Below are 14,378 nucleotides of genomic sequence, written 5' to 3'. Positions count from 1 at the left end.
GGATAAATTGTTCCAAGTATTAGCTTGTCCGGAAAGTTTCTTTCGTTTCATAAGATGATAATACATGAACAATTTTTGTTTTATGTTATTTTATTGAATTGGGTATGATCCATTTCGTTATTTTTTTATTATTATGTTCGTGCATAATTCAACAAACTAATATTAAACGAAAAACATTGTGCGTGTATTATTTCCTTATAAAACGAAAGAAACATTTCGGACAACCTGATATAAAGATGAAGTGAAAAGATGAATATTCCACGAGCAGTCGATTTATCGTGACACAAATTGTAGCTGTAGAAACTATCCTATTGCAGACAATCTTGTCAAAATAGCATCGAGCTGAAGGGAAAACTGTCTTCAAAACGTAAATGCGTATTTTGCAATCGTAAAAGGAGTGCGCAGTTAAGACGACGGTACGGGAGCGTGTTGGATGTCACGAACTAACCCCTTCTCTCCCGTCCTCTTGCTGGTGGCAGGGGTTAAAGGAGAAGGGGGATGGAAAAGGAAATCCCGCAACAGGAAATTTGAATTAAAGCCGGTGGACGGAGAAGAGGGGCCATAAATCTTTTTACCGTCTTCAAACGGGGAAGAAAAATCCCTCGGGGTTGCGCGCCGTCCTGGAAACCAACCCCCTCCGGTGCGGTAGGAAAAGACGGACTACCCGGTGGAAAAGAAGAAAGAAGAAAACGGGCCGCGCAGCTACGACGAATCCTCTTTTCCCGGGCTTTTTGCCGGCTGCACCCCCTCTAATTTACTAACCTTATCGGCCTGTTTTCGAGCGACGCCGCCAGAAACAAAGGATCCTCCGCGGCGTTCGCTCGGTTTTGCGCTCGCCACGGATGGCTGGTCAAAGGCGCGCAAATTACGCCCGGATACACAACACCGGAAGCGAGATTACCAGGTCACGTTCCACGTACGCTCCGCGGCTGGTACACAGGGGCGAAAATTGAAAGAGAAACGCCGCGGCTGGAACGCGCCACGCCGGATAGAAAAGCTTGACGAATGAATATATAGGCAGGGAGCTGCGTGGAGAGGCGACGATAGAACGAGAGGCAAGCTCGGTTGTTTCGTTAATTAAACGAAGCTGCGTATCCGTCGCGAGCAATTAACCGGGACGGTTTGACGAACTGAGGGACTCGTTTCCGGCGACTAGCTCGGCTTGCCAACTTTAACGACACTCCGCGTCGACCGCGTCGATTGTATTGTCTCCTTGCTCGGCGGGTTCTCGAGCCCGGCAATGGCTGCTAGTTTCTTTGGCTACTCGGAAAATTATACAGTGCCGTCTTCTGGCTTTTGCAAGAGGATAGCGGCGGGATGCTACTGAAAGGTGCAATTTAAGGGTAACGTCGAGCTTCTTGCGAAGGCTTGCGGTGTTTATGGCACAGATGATTGGCTAGAAAAGCTGCTAGATTAATCGGGCAATGAATTGAATGCTCGGGTAAAAAGATTCTGCGACTAATGACGGAGTTAGCTCTCGTATAATACGGAAGAGGGAGAGGAATATGGAAGATTTATTTACTTCAAAGAATTCATTCGCTCTGAAGTTCCTAAAACTGTTAAAGATCCGTCTGGGAAGACACCCTGTTTGTCTTATCGAAATATTTCTCCCAGAAGGAAAACATGGAGTGTTAATCGTTCAGCCCCTAACTCACTGCATCAATAACACCCCTCGATCCTCGAGGGGTTGGCAACGTTCGTTATCGCTTAAAAGTATAGAAGAAAAACGAATGTGGAAATGGATGCTTTGTATAAAAGACGATGGACGTTTGTTATCGCCGCTTTCGCTAGTTGTCGTCCAATTCCGCGGACGAAGGGTAACCAGATACAGGGCAGCGTTTAGACGATGTCGACGTGGTCGTGTTTAGCCTGTCTACGATGTCGCTTATTCTTCGTAGCACGCTTGAAATCTATATATATCTTGACCTTAGCTTCTCAGGTTCCTCGTACTCGTTTTCTTATTTCTTAAAGAGACCTGAATATCCTCAACTTTCATCCCATTTCGTCTGGAAATTAGATTTTCAGCTCGGAGAAATCGATATGAAATTTCTAGAACTTTTCACTCGTAGAAGTTTAGCATGAAGTATCAAAAATGTTAAACGTAGGAACGTGAGAGGAATTTGAATAGAAAGTTTTTCGTTTTAAGTCGAGCTAACACGCAGACACACACAGGCGAAAAAGCGCACGCCTACTTGAAGCACTCACGATACCTTCAGCTTCGAATTAGTCTGTTACGCGAAGGGTGCACGCGAGCAACAACGTCAGACTCAACTTGAAATTGAGTTGTCATCCACTCGCCGAGTTATATGGCGCCTTTATAATGTTGGCCGGGACCGTGATGCGAAAACTATTAAGTCCGAAACCTGATAGCCCCCCTGCTGTCTGGATCGAGGGATATTAGAGGTAAAGGGACGAGTTCGTAAGGGAAGCAACGTTCTTCTATTGGGGTTGTTTCGGGATCGTACATCTGTTGGAGATAATATCTTATCACGTATCCTTTCGTGCTATCTTTAGGGCATTCGTTTGCTTCAATAAAACGAAACATCTAACGCTACTTCTTTCGGTCATTTCAAGCCAATCGTTAAGAAATATCTCAAATTTGAAGGAAATCTTTTATTGATATTTTACGTTAAACTTTCTAAATCTTCTGATCGACTAGTAAAAATCGAAGATCCGCCACTGTCAAGTTTCCATTTCTCATGTTTGTCAACTATGACGCTAGATTTATTGTTATTTAAGAAAACGAAAATTAAAATTCATTGTATCGCGCTAACAACCTAAACGTTTTAAAGTAAACGTTATTAATCGCTGATAGAATAAAAGAATAATTCTGCAGCTTGAAAGAAACGATTTTCTTACGCGGCTGTTTTCTACTTTCAGAGGGTCGAATCCTGGAGCTGCATTCCCCGGATGGAGTGCACGAGTGCTGGTTAAGGGCCGCAGACAACGCGGAGGCGAGTGTGTGGTTCAACGCTCTGCACTCGGCGCTGGCAGCTCTCACTTTAAAGGCACTGCGACTGGCCTCCGCGCTTCCGGATCCGCCGCAGCTTCAACACATCGGTTGGTTGGCGAGGAGACACTGTCTTCAGGTGAGTGATCTTCCTCGTTTTATGTCACGCAAGAAGGAGGGATTAAAGTGACAAAAACCGAAAAGAAGAAAGAGATAAAATACAAGACAGGTAACAGCAACGAATAGAAAATGACAGATCATTTTTAAAAAAACGAATGAGAAGGAGGAAATAAGAATAGTTGATAAGCTAGCGGTAAGAATAGAAGGGTGATACGCGACGAACGCGCGAAGATGAGATGGCAGGGAGATGAATCAAAAATTTTTTCCGACACAGCGGACGGAGGACAAAAAGCAGCAGGCTAATAAAACAAAAAATAAGAACGAAGCGAATCGACGAGGAAATGGATTGACTGTTAAAACGGCGTAGTGTAGGCATCGTGATTGAACGACAGGAAATGGAAAAAGATTGCTAAGGTATGGGTAAGAATCGAGTCAAGAGAACAGCCGGTAGGAAAGAGTTCTTTTTGAAGAAGGAGGACAGAAACGGGAAAAAGATAAAATATCTCGGGTAAAAGATCAGAAAAAGAGTAATTTTAAGAAAGAGACAGAGAAATATTGAAAAGAACCGTGTTTAAGAAAAAGATGGGTGGAGGAGAGTTGACGGGGAGGAAGAGGAATCTCGAAAGAGGAAGCAGAATGGAAGCGAATGTCTGGCTCTCGACGCGTTTTCTCGCGTTTTTCGCAATCGAATAGGCTGAGACTGCTCTTCCGCGAGCAGTTTCACTCTGATGGAGGGTGACGCAGTCCTCTCGACGAGAACCAGCCCGCATGAGCATACCGGCAATTTGCCGCGTGCCCGAAAGCCTAGGCGAAAGCGTCGCGACGCGCCTCAACAGCGAAACATTCTTAATCGGCGTCGTCGAGAACGAAATAGGGGACGCAGACGCGTACTCTCGCGTTCTTAAGAATTTTCATGAACCGGGGGATGATATTTCTAGGTAATTACTTTGCTGCTTTTCTTACAAATTGAATTGTGAATGGAGGGAGACGATTAAATTTCTTCTTTGGAAGTCGTACTTAGGTTTCTTGTCGGAGTTGAACCTTTTATGAAGTGGATGAATCAATAGTTGGGGTTAAAAGGTGTACGTACCGTGCAATGGGTAAATAACTGTACATAAAATGCAAATAAGAAGATCGTCTTTAAGTTTTGCACACGGTTACGAAGTGAGCAATCAAAATTCCTCACTCTGATTTCCATCTTTACTTAAGGTGTAATGTATGTAAATACATTATTAACATACTAATTATATGTATCTGTATAACTAAATTGCAGAAGATCAGATATCTAGTAGTGAACAAGTACTTCTACTTTTACAAAACAAACTACGACATGAATTTCGTTGTATCACATTTGAGAATTCACGGCGTTCTGTCGCTAATATAAAAAACAATGAAATTGAATACATATTTGCAATGTTGTCTCATAGAGCAGGATATTTCATGAGAATGTAGCTGCCATTTTACACGATTTTATGTTTTGTACTTCTGCACAAATACAAATGTACAATTTTGATGTATAATGTTGAAACAAATGTAGTATTTTTAATATATACTCCGCTGGTATTTTCTACTATTTCATAAAAACACCAAAGTATCAACGATGTCATCACATTTTTGTGGAAATCACTTGCAACAAGGAATCCGAAAAGCACCTTGCACGCCTGTTTCCAAGATTATCATAACGATTCAGTAAGTAGCGGACAGTTTTCGTTAATAAGCTCGTTAACGTAGCGCCCGTTGGCGTAATGACGCGTCCGTCGTTAAACCGTCCTCTAATTACCCGCCGCTGCCGGATCGTTGGATCGCTGGCGATCTCCATTCGGCGAACAATGGCCACCGCTTTGACCGAATCTGTCGCCGCGATCTCTCTATCGATCGACAATAGTTAACCCCCGCAGCCTACCAATCAATTCGCCCGTGATTACTCAACGCGATCAAACTGGCGGTGTTCGCTTTTAAATTCGTTTCTGTCGCTGTGCCACGCCAACCCCTCTTATGCCAGGCTCGTGCACCAGCCCTTTTCCCCACGTTTAATTATCTCGAATACGCGCGACGGTTCGAGAGGCAAAACGGGATCGCTACGGTTACCGCCACGCTCGACCGCATAATTAGATATCGGGATTCTTTCTACGAACGTAGCCACGGACAGGAAACTTCGTTACGGCGAATATTTTCCGCGAGTGAACGCGATATCCAACACCGTTGCGCGGGAACAATCGCTGATAATTAAGCGACACGATTCGTTGCCAGCCGTGAGAACGTTTACGAAGGAAAACATCGCCTGTCTTTTACGCCTCGGTGTGCTGACGAATGGCGCCCGGTTGTACGTATTCTAAGGATCGCGCGTTGCGTGAGAATTTTATCCCTTTACTTGTGAATTAAAAAAATTTTGCCCGAGTTATATTCGGTGCTTTTAATTTTGGACATCCGCCACTTTTTGTTCGTCCAGCCTGGAGTTCGAAAATAGACAGATACAATTCGCAGAAATCAACTTCCACTTGTTCGGAAAGTAGAAATGGAAGAAAAAATAAGCACGCAAAGCATGGAATAACCGAGCCATAAAACCGTGGCGTTAGCAACCGAGATAAAACTCGTTGCAGCCGGAAGCGATCTTAGCGTCCCGTAACAGCAACTTTCCCTACGTTGCCTGGCGTAGAGAGGCAAATCACCGTCTCTTTGACGCTTTCTTCTCTTTTTTATTCCTTTTTTTTTTCTTCTTCTTCTTTTCCCTTCTTTCCGGTTCTCGAGACGAGAAATCGTTGGAATCAAATCGCGTGATTCGCGAGCACCGGAGGGCTTGCTCGATTGTAATTGGCGAAGAAAGTCCGTACACGGCGGTGACTAATTGTCGCCAAGTCGTGGCTTAATTATTTGGAACGATCAGGGATCGTTAATTACAGGCTTTCGTCGTGAGACGACAAACGTGGCTGATTTGCACCCTCTTCTTCGAGACGAAGGAAACGAACCGCGACCGAATTCGCGGTTCTCTGTGTTTGCTTTTCCCCCGGTTCGCCGTGGATTCTTTCGTTACTTCGTTTGCTTTTAAACACGGTTCGATGGTTAGCAGTTTCTTAACGCCTCCGGTGTCGAAGAGAAATCAAGAATTTCGAACGAAGCCCGAGATCTGGTGAGAAAATTGTGCTGGAATATTTAACTGCAGGGAAATAGCGATTCTATTCTCGAACACTGCAATAATTTATTTGACGCTATTGAATAACACAATTTCCGAGTTGCAGCATATTTCTTTGTTTGATCGAAGCATTGTGTTTCGTTCTAAAGTGCAATTTCCTACGAATTCTATTCTCGAACGTTTCTATACTTTATTCACCGCGCTTCAGAAATATAATTAGAAATACGTTTGTTTGTTTAGTCGGTGCTTCGTTTACAGAGTAATAACGATATCAAACGATTCTAATTCCGTGTTTCAAGAAAGAAATACACCTTAACAAATTAATGATTTGGTTAATTTCCAGTTACACGCGAACGTATCGCGTTACGAGCGGCATTCCGCGATAAGGAGATTGATCGCCGTGTAAAATTGTTTTCCTTTGGAATTAACGATAGTTGAGTTCTTTCGGTGGTCAGTGGAACGGAAAGGTTGAAATTGATGGGTTGATAATGCGGTTGGAGTTCCGTGATGTAGTCGTTCGAGATTGATAAACCTGCGAAACCTGTAATCGTCCTAAGCACTAAGCACCACTTTTCTGCCCGAGCAAAATTATCAAATAATTTAAGCCTATTGTAAATCGGAGTGCTAATGGGTAATTCTAGGTAATCTACGCGAGATTACACTTCTTGCAAGCTTTGAAAAGCTTGCCAAAGTGTTAAAAAACAAAATGCCTGTGTAAATTAATGAAACTGTTACCCATCGATCACGTTTAAAATCGTGTTTGTAGATCGAATACTGTTTAATTTACGATCAAAGTCGGATCGTTGGAATTTCAGGTTTCTCGTAGATCTATTCACAGATTCTTTCCATTTCAAGTTTGAAACTCATCCTGAGAATGTCCAAAAAAAAATTACAAAATTGTACTTTCTTCAGAGAAATTCTAATCCCTTCCTTCGCACACACATGCATGCACGCACGCACACACACACAATTTTGGGGACAGTTTCCAAAATCTTGGACGATTAACCATTTGCGCTAGAAAGATGTGACACGCATGTCGAGATGCTTTTGTTGCAAAATCGTCAGCGACGTGTATACCACGTCGATAGGCATTTGTCGCAGAAATACAAATGACGTGTGCTGCATGTCGACTAACAGTCAGATCGTTTGTTTGTCGTGCTACAGTTCCAGAGTGCGCTGCGTCACATAGAGTCATCGATATCTTGAAAATATTTCAGAATAGATTATTAACACTAGAACTACCACGCCAGTCAAATTGGCTGGTTTTACAATTTTATTTTAAAATTCCTACTTCATGTTATATTTTTTCCGCGATGATGTAATGACTCTCGCAACGATAACTAAACGGATAATATAATGAATTTTGTTTTGTTTTTTATGTATTCAAACTCGAAATAATTCCGCGTCAAGGCTACTTATACCAATACCAGTCAATATGACTGGTACTTATCAAAGTGTAAAAGGGTGCTGCAATCTGTTTATCGAACTCCAATTAACCAGTTTCCTTAAACGTTTTTAACATTTTTACTGTGTATCATTCGATATGATGATATTAGTTATCAGGAAAATTCCGAATCGATCGCTAAATCCTAACACTAGAAATGCCACACCAGTCAAAAAGACTGGTTCCACAATTTTATAAATGTCAACCCTCGTTTAGGGATGATGGTCCCAGATGGATTAATAATGCCAAAAATGTACTACGTAACATAGAATTACTTCTGTAAGAAAGTAATAAATCAATAAATATAAAAATATTCTATTATTACGTATTTTTTAAAGACCAGTCATTTTGACTAGCTTTGGTAGAAATAACTTCGTGTTATCTATCGGTAGTTCTAGTGTTAATACTTTGATTGCCACGTGGGTCATATATGACCGGCCACGGTTTCTCCTGTGACGCCACGGTGGGCAATGGTGACCGGAGCGCTTGAACTTCTTCCAACTGTAAAAATTGTATGAAAATTGATAGTTAGGGCATTTTGAATGTAACCGATAAATAGAAGATACTTTGAAATAAAAAGTGCTCCATTGAACAATTAAACATTTTTATTAGAACAGCAATAAAAAAAAATGAGAACAAATCTTGCATCTAGCGATGCACTGTATTTGCATCCATATCTTTGAGGGGTAATCTACGAATATTGCTATAAACACACCTTAGAAAATAATCGTAAATGCTGCTTTAGAATCATATAATTGAAATTAGAAGTGTGCACATACCTTACTATTATATATAGAATGAGCAAACACTGTTTACTAATATCTTCTACACGTTTCAACAATATATTCTGCACGTTTTACTTACGACGAAATAACGAACGCGAATGGTTTGTTGAAATAAACGAAGCCTTGTTATAATATGTCGCTATCAACTGTTACCAAGGCGCCACGGTGGTCACTCGTGATCAGCAATAAGATAAACGGTCCATTGGGGAAGAATGTTGTCCTACATCATCAATTTATTATTATTTTGCCATTATATGCTTTGAAGAATAAAAATACTCCCGTGGCGTCCTGAACGAAACATGTGATTTCGCCGTGGCAGTCAAAGTGTTAACTGAATAAAATGCTATTGTTGCCGTATATCCGTGTAAAATTCTTTATGTAAGACCGTACCAATGCGCTGAGGCGCTGCTTAAAAGATTGCACTCGCAGACGCAGTGAGGCGTGTTATATTGTAGCGCATGGCACGCATAACCGTGAGTTTATTGGTAGCGCAAATGGTTCTAAGGCGGTTTCGGAATTTTACACGCTTTAGACGATGCTGTATCCCCAAAGAATCCTAAGCTTCGGAATATTAAACAAACCAAGTTGCCCGAATTGACGCAAACATATCTATATCAATCTCCCTAGTTCTAATTACCGATCACGGCAATGTTCGCAATCGTGTATGGACCCTCCAAACTAACCTACCGAATATATCGACTCGGGATACGATAGATCGATAACTAATATATCCGATGTACGCGAGCGTTCGCGTATCGATGAAGACCAACCACCAAACGAAGGTGCTCGGGGAAGATGAAAGGGGGGAAGGGTACACGAGGTACCCGGCACATAATTGATTGGCATTAACGTACCTGATTGCCAATGCCTCACCCCTTCCAGTCCTCCTCCGTCGTTGGAAACTCTCCCGCGGGGTGCTTCGATATCTGTCATCGTCTCTGGGATGGCTAACAGTGTTTGAAGATCGTACCAATAATCAGGCAATGCCGGCTACCAGGGCCGAAGAATCAAATAGAATCAAATTCGGAAAGAACACGCAGATAAGGAACAAAGACACGTGAATTGTGGAAACTCGGGGACATATTATTATTATTGTTATTGTTATTATTATTATTATTATTATTATTATTATTATTATTATTATTATTATTATACGGTCCGAGCCTAATAATAAGTAGAAAAGAATATAATAATAGTAAGTATAATAGAGAAAGCAAGCATAAAAGAAATAAAAAAGAGAAATAATATTATTAAAAAGTGTAATAGGATAAGAGGGTATTCTAGAACTTCGTTTTAAAAGTAGATAAGCGTCCAGAGAATAAGTCCACATTTTCAACGTATCAATTTGCTCATTTAGTAATTCTACTTAGTAGATTTCGGGAAACATTTTTAATATATCCGGGCGGTGCGTATAGATTGATTTGTTGCAAAAGACACGCACAGCTGATTTTGCCACTAATAATTTTAAATAAACGCGGAATGTCTGCTACAATTATGTGGTTCTCGGAAGTATTAGATTGTCCGAAAAGTTTCTTTCGTTTTATAAGAAAATAATACACGCGCAATGTTTTTTGTTTTATATTAGTTTATTAAATTATGCACGAACGATAATAATAGAAACATAACGAAATGGATCATAATTAATTCAATAAAATAATATAAAATAGTAATTGTTGTTCATCTATTATCACCTTATGAAACGAAAGAAACTTTTCGGACAACCTAATACATGGGCTGACATTATCCGAAATAGGAAGGTGGTTATGTTTAAGATACGGCACTCTACTAACTAATTTAAAAGCAGGAATTTGTGTCGAATGTGTCGAATGAAGTATAAAAATTAAGTTTGTAAAGAATGCGTGGAAAGGAGATGAGATGAGTCGGTTGACAAGCCTATACGGTAGCTATAGGCAGAATCGAGGACTCGTACAAAATTAAAAATTAAAAGTTTGCTAGATTTTTTGAGCTTTGAATTATTTATTTGAAGTTCGATAACCACTTCACTGATTTATTTTGCAATGAACGTTTTAACGACTATTAATCAATATCTAAGAAGATTTCCTGCTATTAGAAATGTTTAACTTGTTGCTTTGAATTTGCTTCTTAATTTAAACATCTACATGCAAGACATCTGTTAGTTGCTAGTTTCCCTCAAGATGAAAAATGTAGAACATTCCTATTAGAAGCAAGTGGATGTACCAATAGATATTCACAATCCTTGCAAGCCTACAACATTAATTACTCCTAAGAAATAAATTGAAAGGACAAAATCTTTACACAAATGAAACGCGTAATCGAGGAATACAAGGATACAGATCAGAATTATAATTACCGGAGACGGACAGACGATATGCAAGGAGAAGATCGTTAGGATGGTTAATGATCCAGGGCAAGAATTCAGGTAAATCACAGGTGACACGAGCTTCGAGCCTGTCAGATCGGTTAATCACGCAGGATTACGTGAGTTTATCATGGCTGTTTACCAACGAGTGATTACTCGCGCGAAGCGGATCGCTTTTGCGGAGGCTCGAGATTAATTTTCAGCGTAATACCATTGCCGAACGAGAGCGAAAGAGAAACTACTCTACCGTACGAAACAGGTATATCGAACAATTATTATCTTCTGCCTGTAGCTGTCACCATCGATCCTATAGACAAAATTTATCCGCAAATTTACCTTTTGCAAATATATCCATTCACGCGACGCGTAAGATTCGGCGATATTAAACCACAAAATATACGAGCAAGTGTCGTCAAAGAATTCCCATTGAAACGTATTAAAGTCCTCCACAATCTCCGATTAATCGCGATCCCTTTGTGTCCCTTTGAAAATTTTCACCTGGTTCCTGACGTTGCCCGAATCAAAGTTGTCGGTGTTTCAACAGGATCACGCGAATAATCAGTTAATACCGACGTATTAGTCGTATGGGTAGTCGTATCGGTACGAGGACCTCTAACGAGCGCCGATTGACGAACGCGTAACGATCCGACTTTGTCCGTTGTTGGCTGAAAATGCGATTTCGAATAGCGGATTACCAACGACAATACGCTCCGCGGTATTTTGCCCTCTTTTTGTCAAATCGATAAATGGAACGATTAATCACGAGAGGTAAATTCGCTCAGCCAGCGTACTCTGTTCGAAATCTGCTGAGAGGAATGTCGACAAAGAAAAAGGGGGGACAGGAGAAGACACTGTTAAACTGTGCAAAGGATTTCCCATTCCGCTGTCTATTCTCCTCCCTTGCTTCAAACGTGTAGTTTGTTTCAAAATTCGAAGATTCATATTGAGATCGGCGCGATCTATTGGCCGATCGTTGTGAATTACGATCGGACAACGATCTGTAACTGATCTGAATCACACTGTCCTCAATGGGCTATTCATTCGCACACTGTGCGCTACGCCTAATCTATTTTAGACTATATTCTATAGCCGATCGATCTAAATCACCAGCGTGGACTGTGGCTGACTGATGTGAATTCAACTGTACCCTGTACCGACCGATCGATCTGTCGAGTCTCACCAGTAGCCTATTCCACGTTAATCTTCGATGATCTACAGTCGCTCGATTGATCACATCTCGTTTACAAGTAGGTGTCTCTGTGTCTAGCGAGTGAAACAATAAAAGTCGTAGGGGAACTAGGAGAAAACAAAGTTCAGCAAATCGAGTCACGAACAGTGGATCGATTTTACAATAATGGTCGCGAGCCAGGATCCTTGATAACGATACAATTTATTCGGGTAATCAGCGTAGCAGCCGGCAACATAACGTTTACCAGGAAAATCCATAAACAGGCGAAACCGTTCTGGCGCCGGTGTTCCACGAGATTATCCTCTCCTCTGCCTCCAACCCGGAAGTGCTCCGAATATCCGACCGGATCGTTTATTAAATAATATGAGAACCAAGTTCCTGGATCAACGGCCGGTAAATCACATCGGCAAACAAGGCGCCTCCGGACTAATTAACGCCCCCCTTCCCCTGTATAGCTGTTCGGCCGTTCGACGAACGAGCTATTGTAAATTGGATTTCTGTAATGAATTCCGAGTCCGGGTACAATGGACAGGTGTCGCGATTATTCGCCTCGACACACGCGACTGCAATTTCTCATCGCGCTTCTTCACTCGTTCCGATACTTTTTATACAAATTCTGGCGAGGGTGTGTGCCTCGATACATTGGACAAATCGAATTTTTCTTATCGTTACATTTATTCTCATAGTACTTGCGTACATCATCGGCTGATTTTTGAGTCAATTGCTAATTTTACATTAACGTTAGACACATCGATAGACATTTCCTTTACTTTGATAGATTTTTCTTTGCAGATTTTTCGAAAGTAATAATATCCTAACTCGATTTGTTGCATTAAATTCCTGGGTTCCATGGAACACGTAGTGATTTGAAATTTTTAGCTGCATACGTTTATTATTGATAGTATAATTGTATTTATATAAACAAATGGAATTATTTGTGTGTCGATATATTAATATAACCTGTGACTCAACAGCAAACATCTAAACACTGAAATATTAAATATGATAGTTTGTGGAACTGGATGAGCATATAGCGCGGTTGGCGGACAGTGGTCAAACATTACCATAACTCCGCCAACGGGTCGTACTAATCGTATTTCTAAACTGTATTTCTAGATTTCGCGAATTTCCTAGCGAAATCGCAACTGGGTTCGTCTAAAATTTTCCCAAATCCAAATCCTAACGTTAACTGAAACGTTCGTGCTGTAGGTTTCCACAGCATGAAGCGGTGCAGGCTATCGACGTTCGAGATTCGAGGATTTCGTGAGAGGCAATGTCGTCAAAGAGTTCTTTGGGAATTTGAACATTTTTGCGGAGATTTTTTGAAATTTCGATATTTTTACACGGAATGGAAAATGATTTGAAAAGAGCCATAGATTTTAGAAACAATGCTTTGTGAGGTAGGATTCGCGTTGATATTTGAATAGCAAATTCTCGTCGAATATTTCACCGGCAGAATGGTTAGCAAAGTAATATCGGGTATCGTTTTATCAAAGCAGCCTATTTAATCGATAATGGACGCCGATTGCATTATTTATGGCCAGTCTTTAGCAGCGATTCCGCAATTCACGGTTTCATAACAGTTCAATCTAGCATTAACGCATACACTCGTTCAACATTAACCAGAGATATGTAACATCTATTTCAGCGGCTCGCAATATTCGAAATAATATGGAAAACAATCGTTCATAATAACAGAGAAAATTGATGCAATCGAATCATCGGTATCATTTGTATTCTTCGATTTTATACTGAAAACTCGAAAACATCCACCAACGTAATCCGCCACTTGCATTATTCGACATTCCAAAATACAAAATTTCTCAACAACCACAGAGAATTTATCACAGAGTGTACCTGCGTTATTACATCTCTCTATAAAATGTATTATATTTTGAACATTTTCTGAACGTTTCAAAAATACTGATTGTCGCGATAATATATACCATTGGTTTGTCACGGAATTACGTAGATTTATCAGTCATTTTTAATTGCCTTGTATTTTTCCATTTAACGGCTTCTCTTCCCAATTATGTAAATATATTAAAATACTTCCAGCCATCAGGTAACATCGAAAATCAACGAAAATAAATTTACAAGCCTCCCCTATGTAGTCTTTATAATAAAAAATATTCGTTCGTAGCAACATCACATAAATCACTAGTATCATCCAAAATTTTAATCATAAAATCCTTGAAAAGCCACGAACAATTTCTATATTTTCCTTCGAATTCTGGCCGGAAACAGAAGATGTTCCACGAGGAAGATCGGAGGCAAATTAAAATCTTGGGAATTTGAGTAGTAGTATTTGATAGCTTGCATTAAACACAAAGAAGAAACGAGGGATGGAAGAAGATAATGGATCGAACGAATAAGGAGTCTTTAAATTCGTCGCGGAATAAAATCGCGCGAGTTCGAG

At 40.6% G+C, this 14,378-nt stretch overlaps 1 protein-coding gene across 2 annotated transcripts in view; it reads left to right on the top strand.

The window, feature by feature from the left end:
• LOC117230365 (beta-1-syntrophin) overlaps nt 1-14,378 on the top strand; it is a 349,898-nt gene that overhangs the window by 277,081 nt on the left and 58,439 nt on the right. For both annotated transcript variants that reach the window (XM_033487749.1, XM_033487750.1), the window contains exon 4: nt 2,881-3,089. In XM_033487749.1, the coding sequence (XP_033343640.1) occupies nt 2,881-3,089 (209 nt within the window). The remainder of the gene's footprint in view (nt 1-2,880; nt 3,090-14,378) is intronic.

This window comes from Bombus vosnesenskii, unplaced genomic scaffold (genome assembly GCF_011952255.1).
Source record: "Bombus vosnesenskii isolate JDL3184/JDL3185 unplaced genomic scaffold, Bvos_JDL3184-5_v1.1 scf7180000013266, whole genome shotgun sequence".
Lineage (NCBI taxonomy): Eukaryota > Metazoa > Arthropoda > Insecta > Hymenoptera > Apidae > Bombus > Bombus vosnesenskii.
This window is presented reverse-complemented; position numbering and strand designations above follow the sequence as displayed.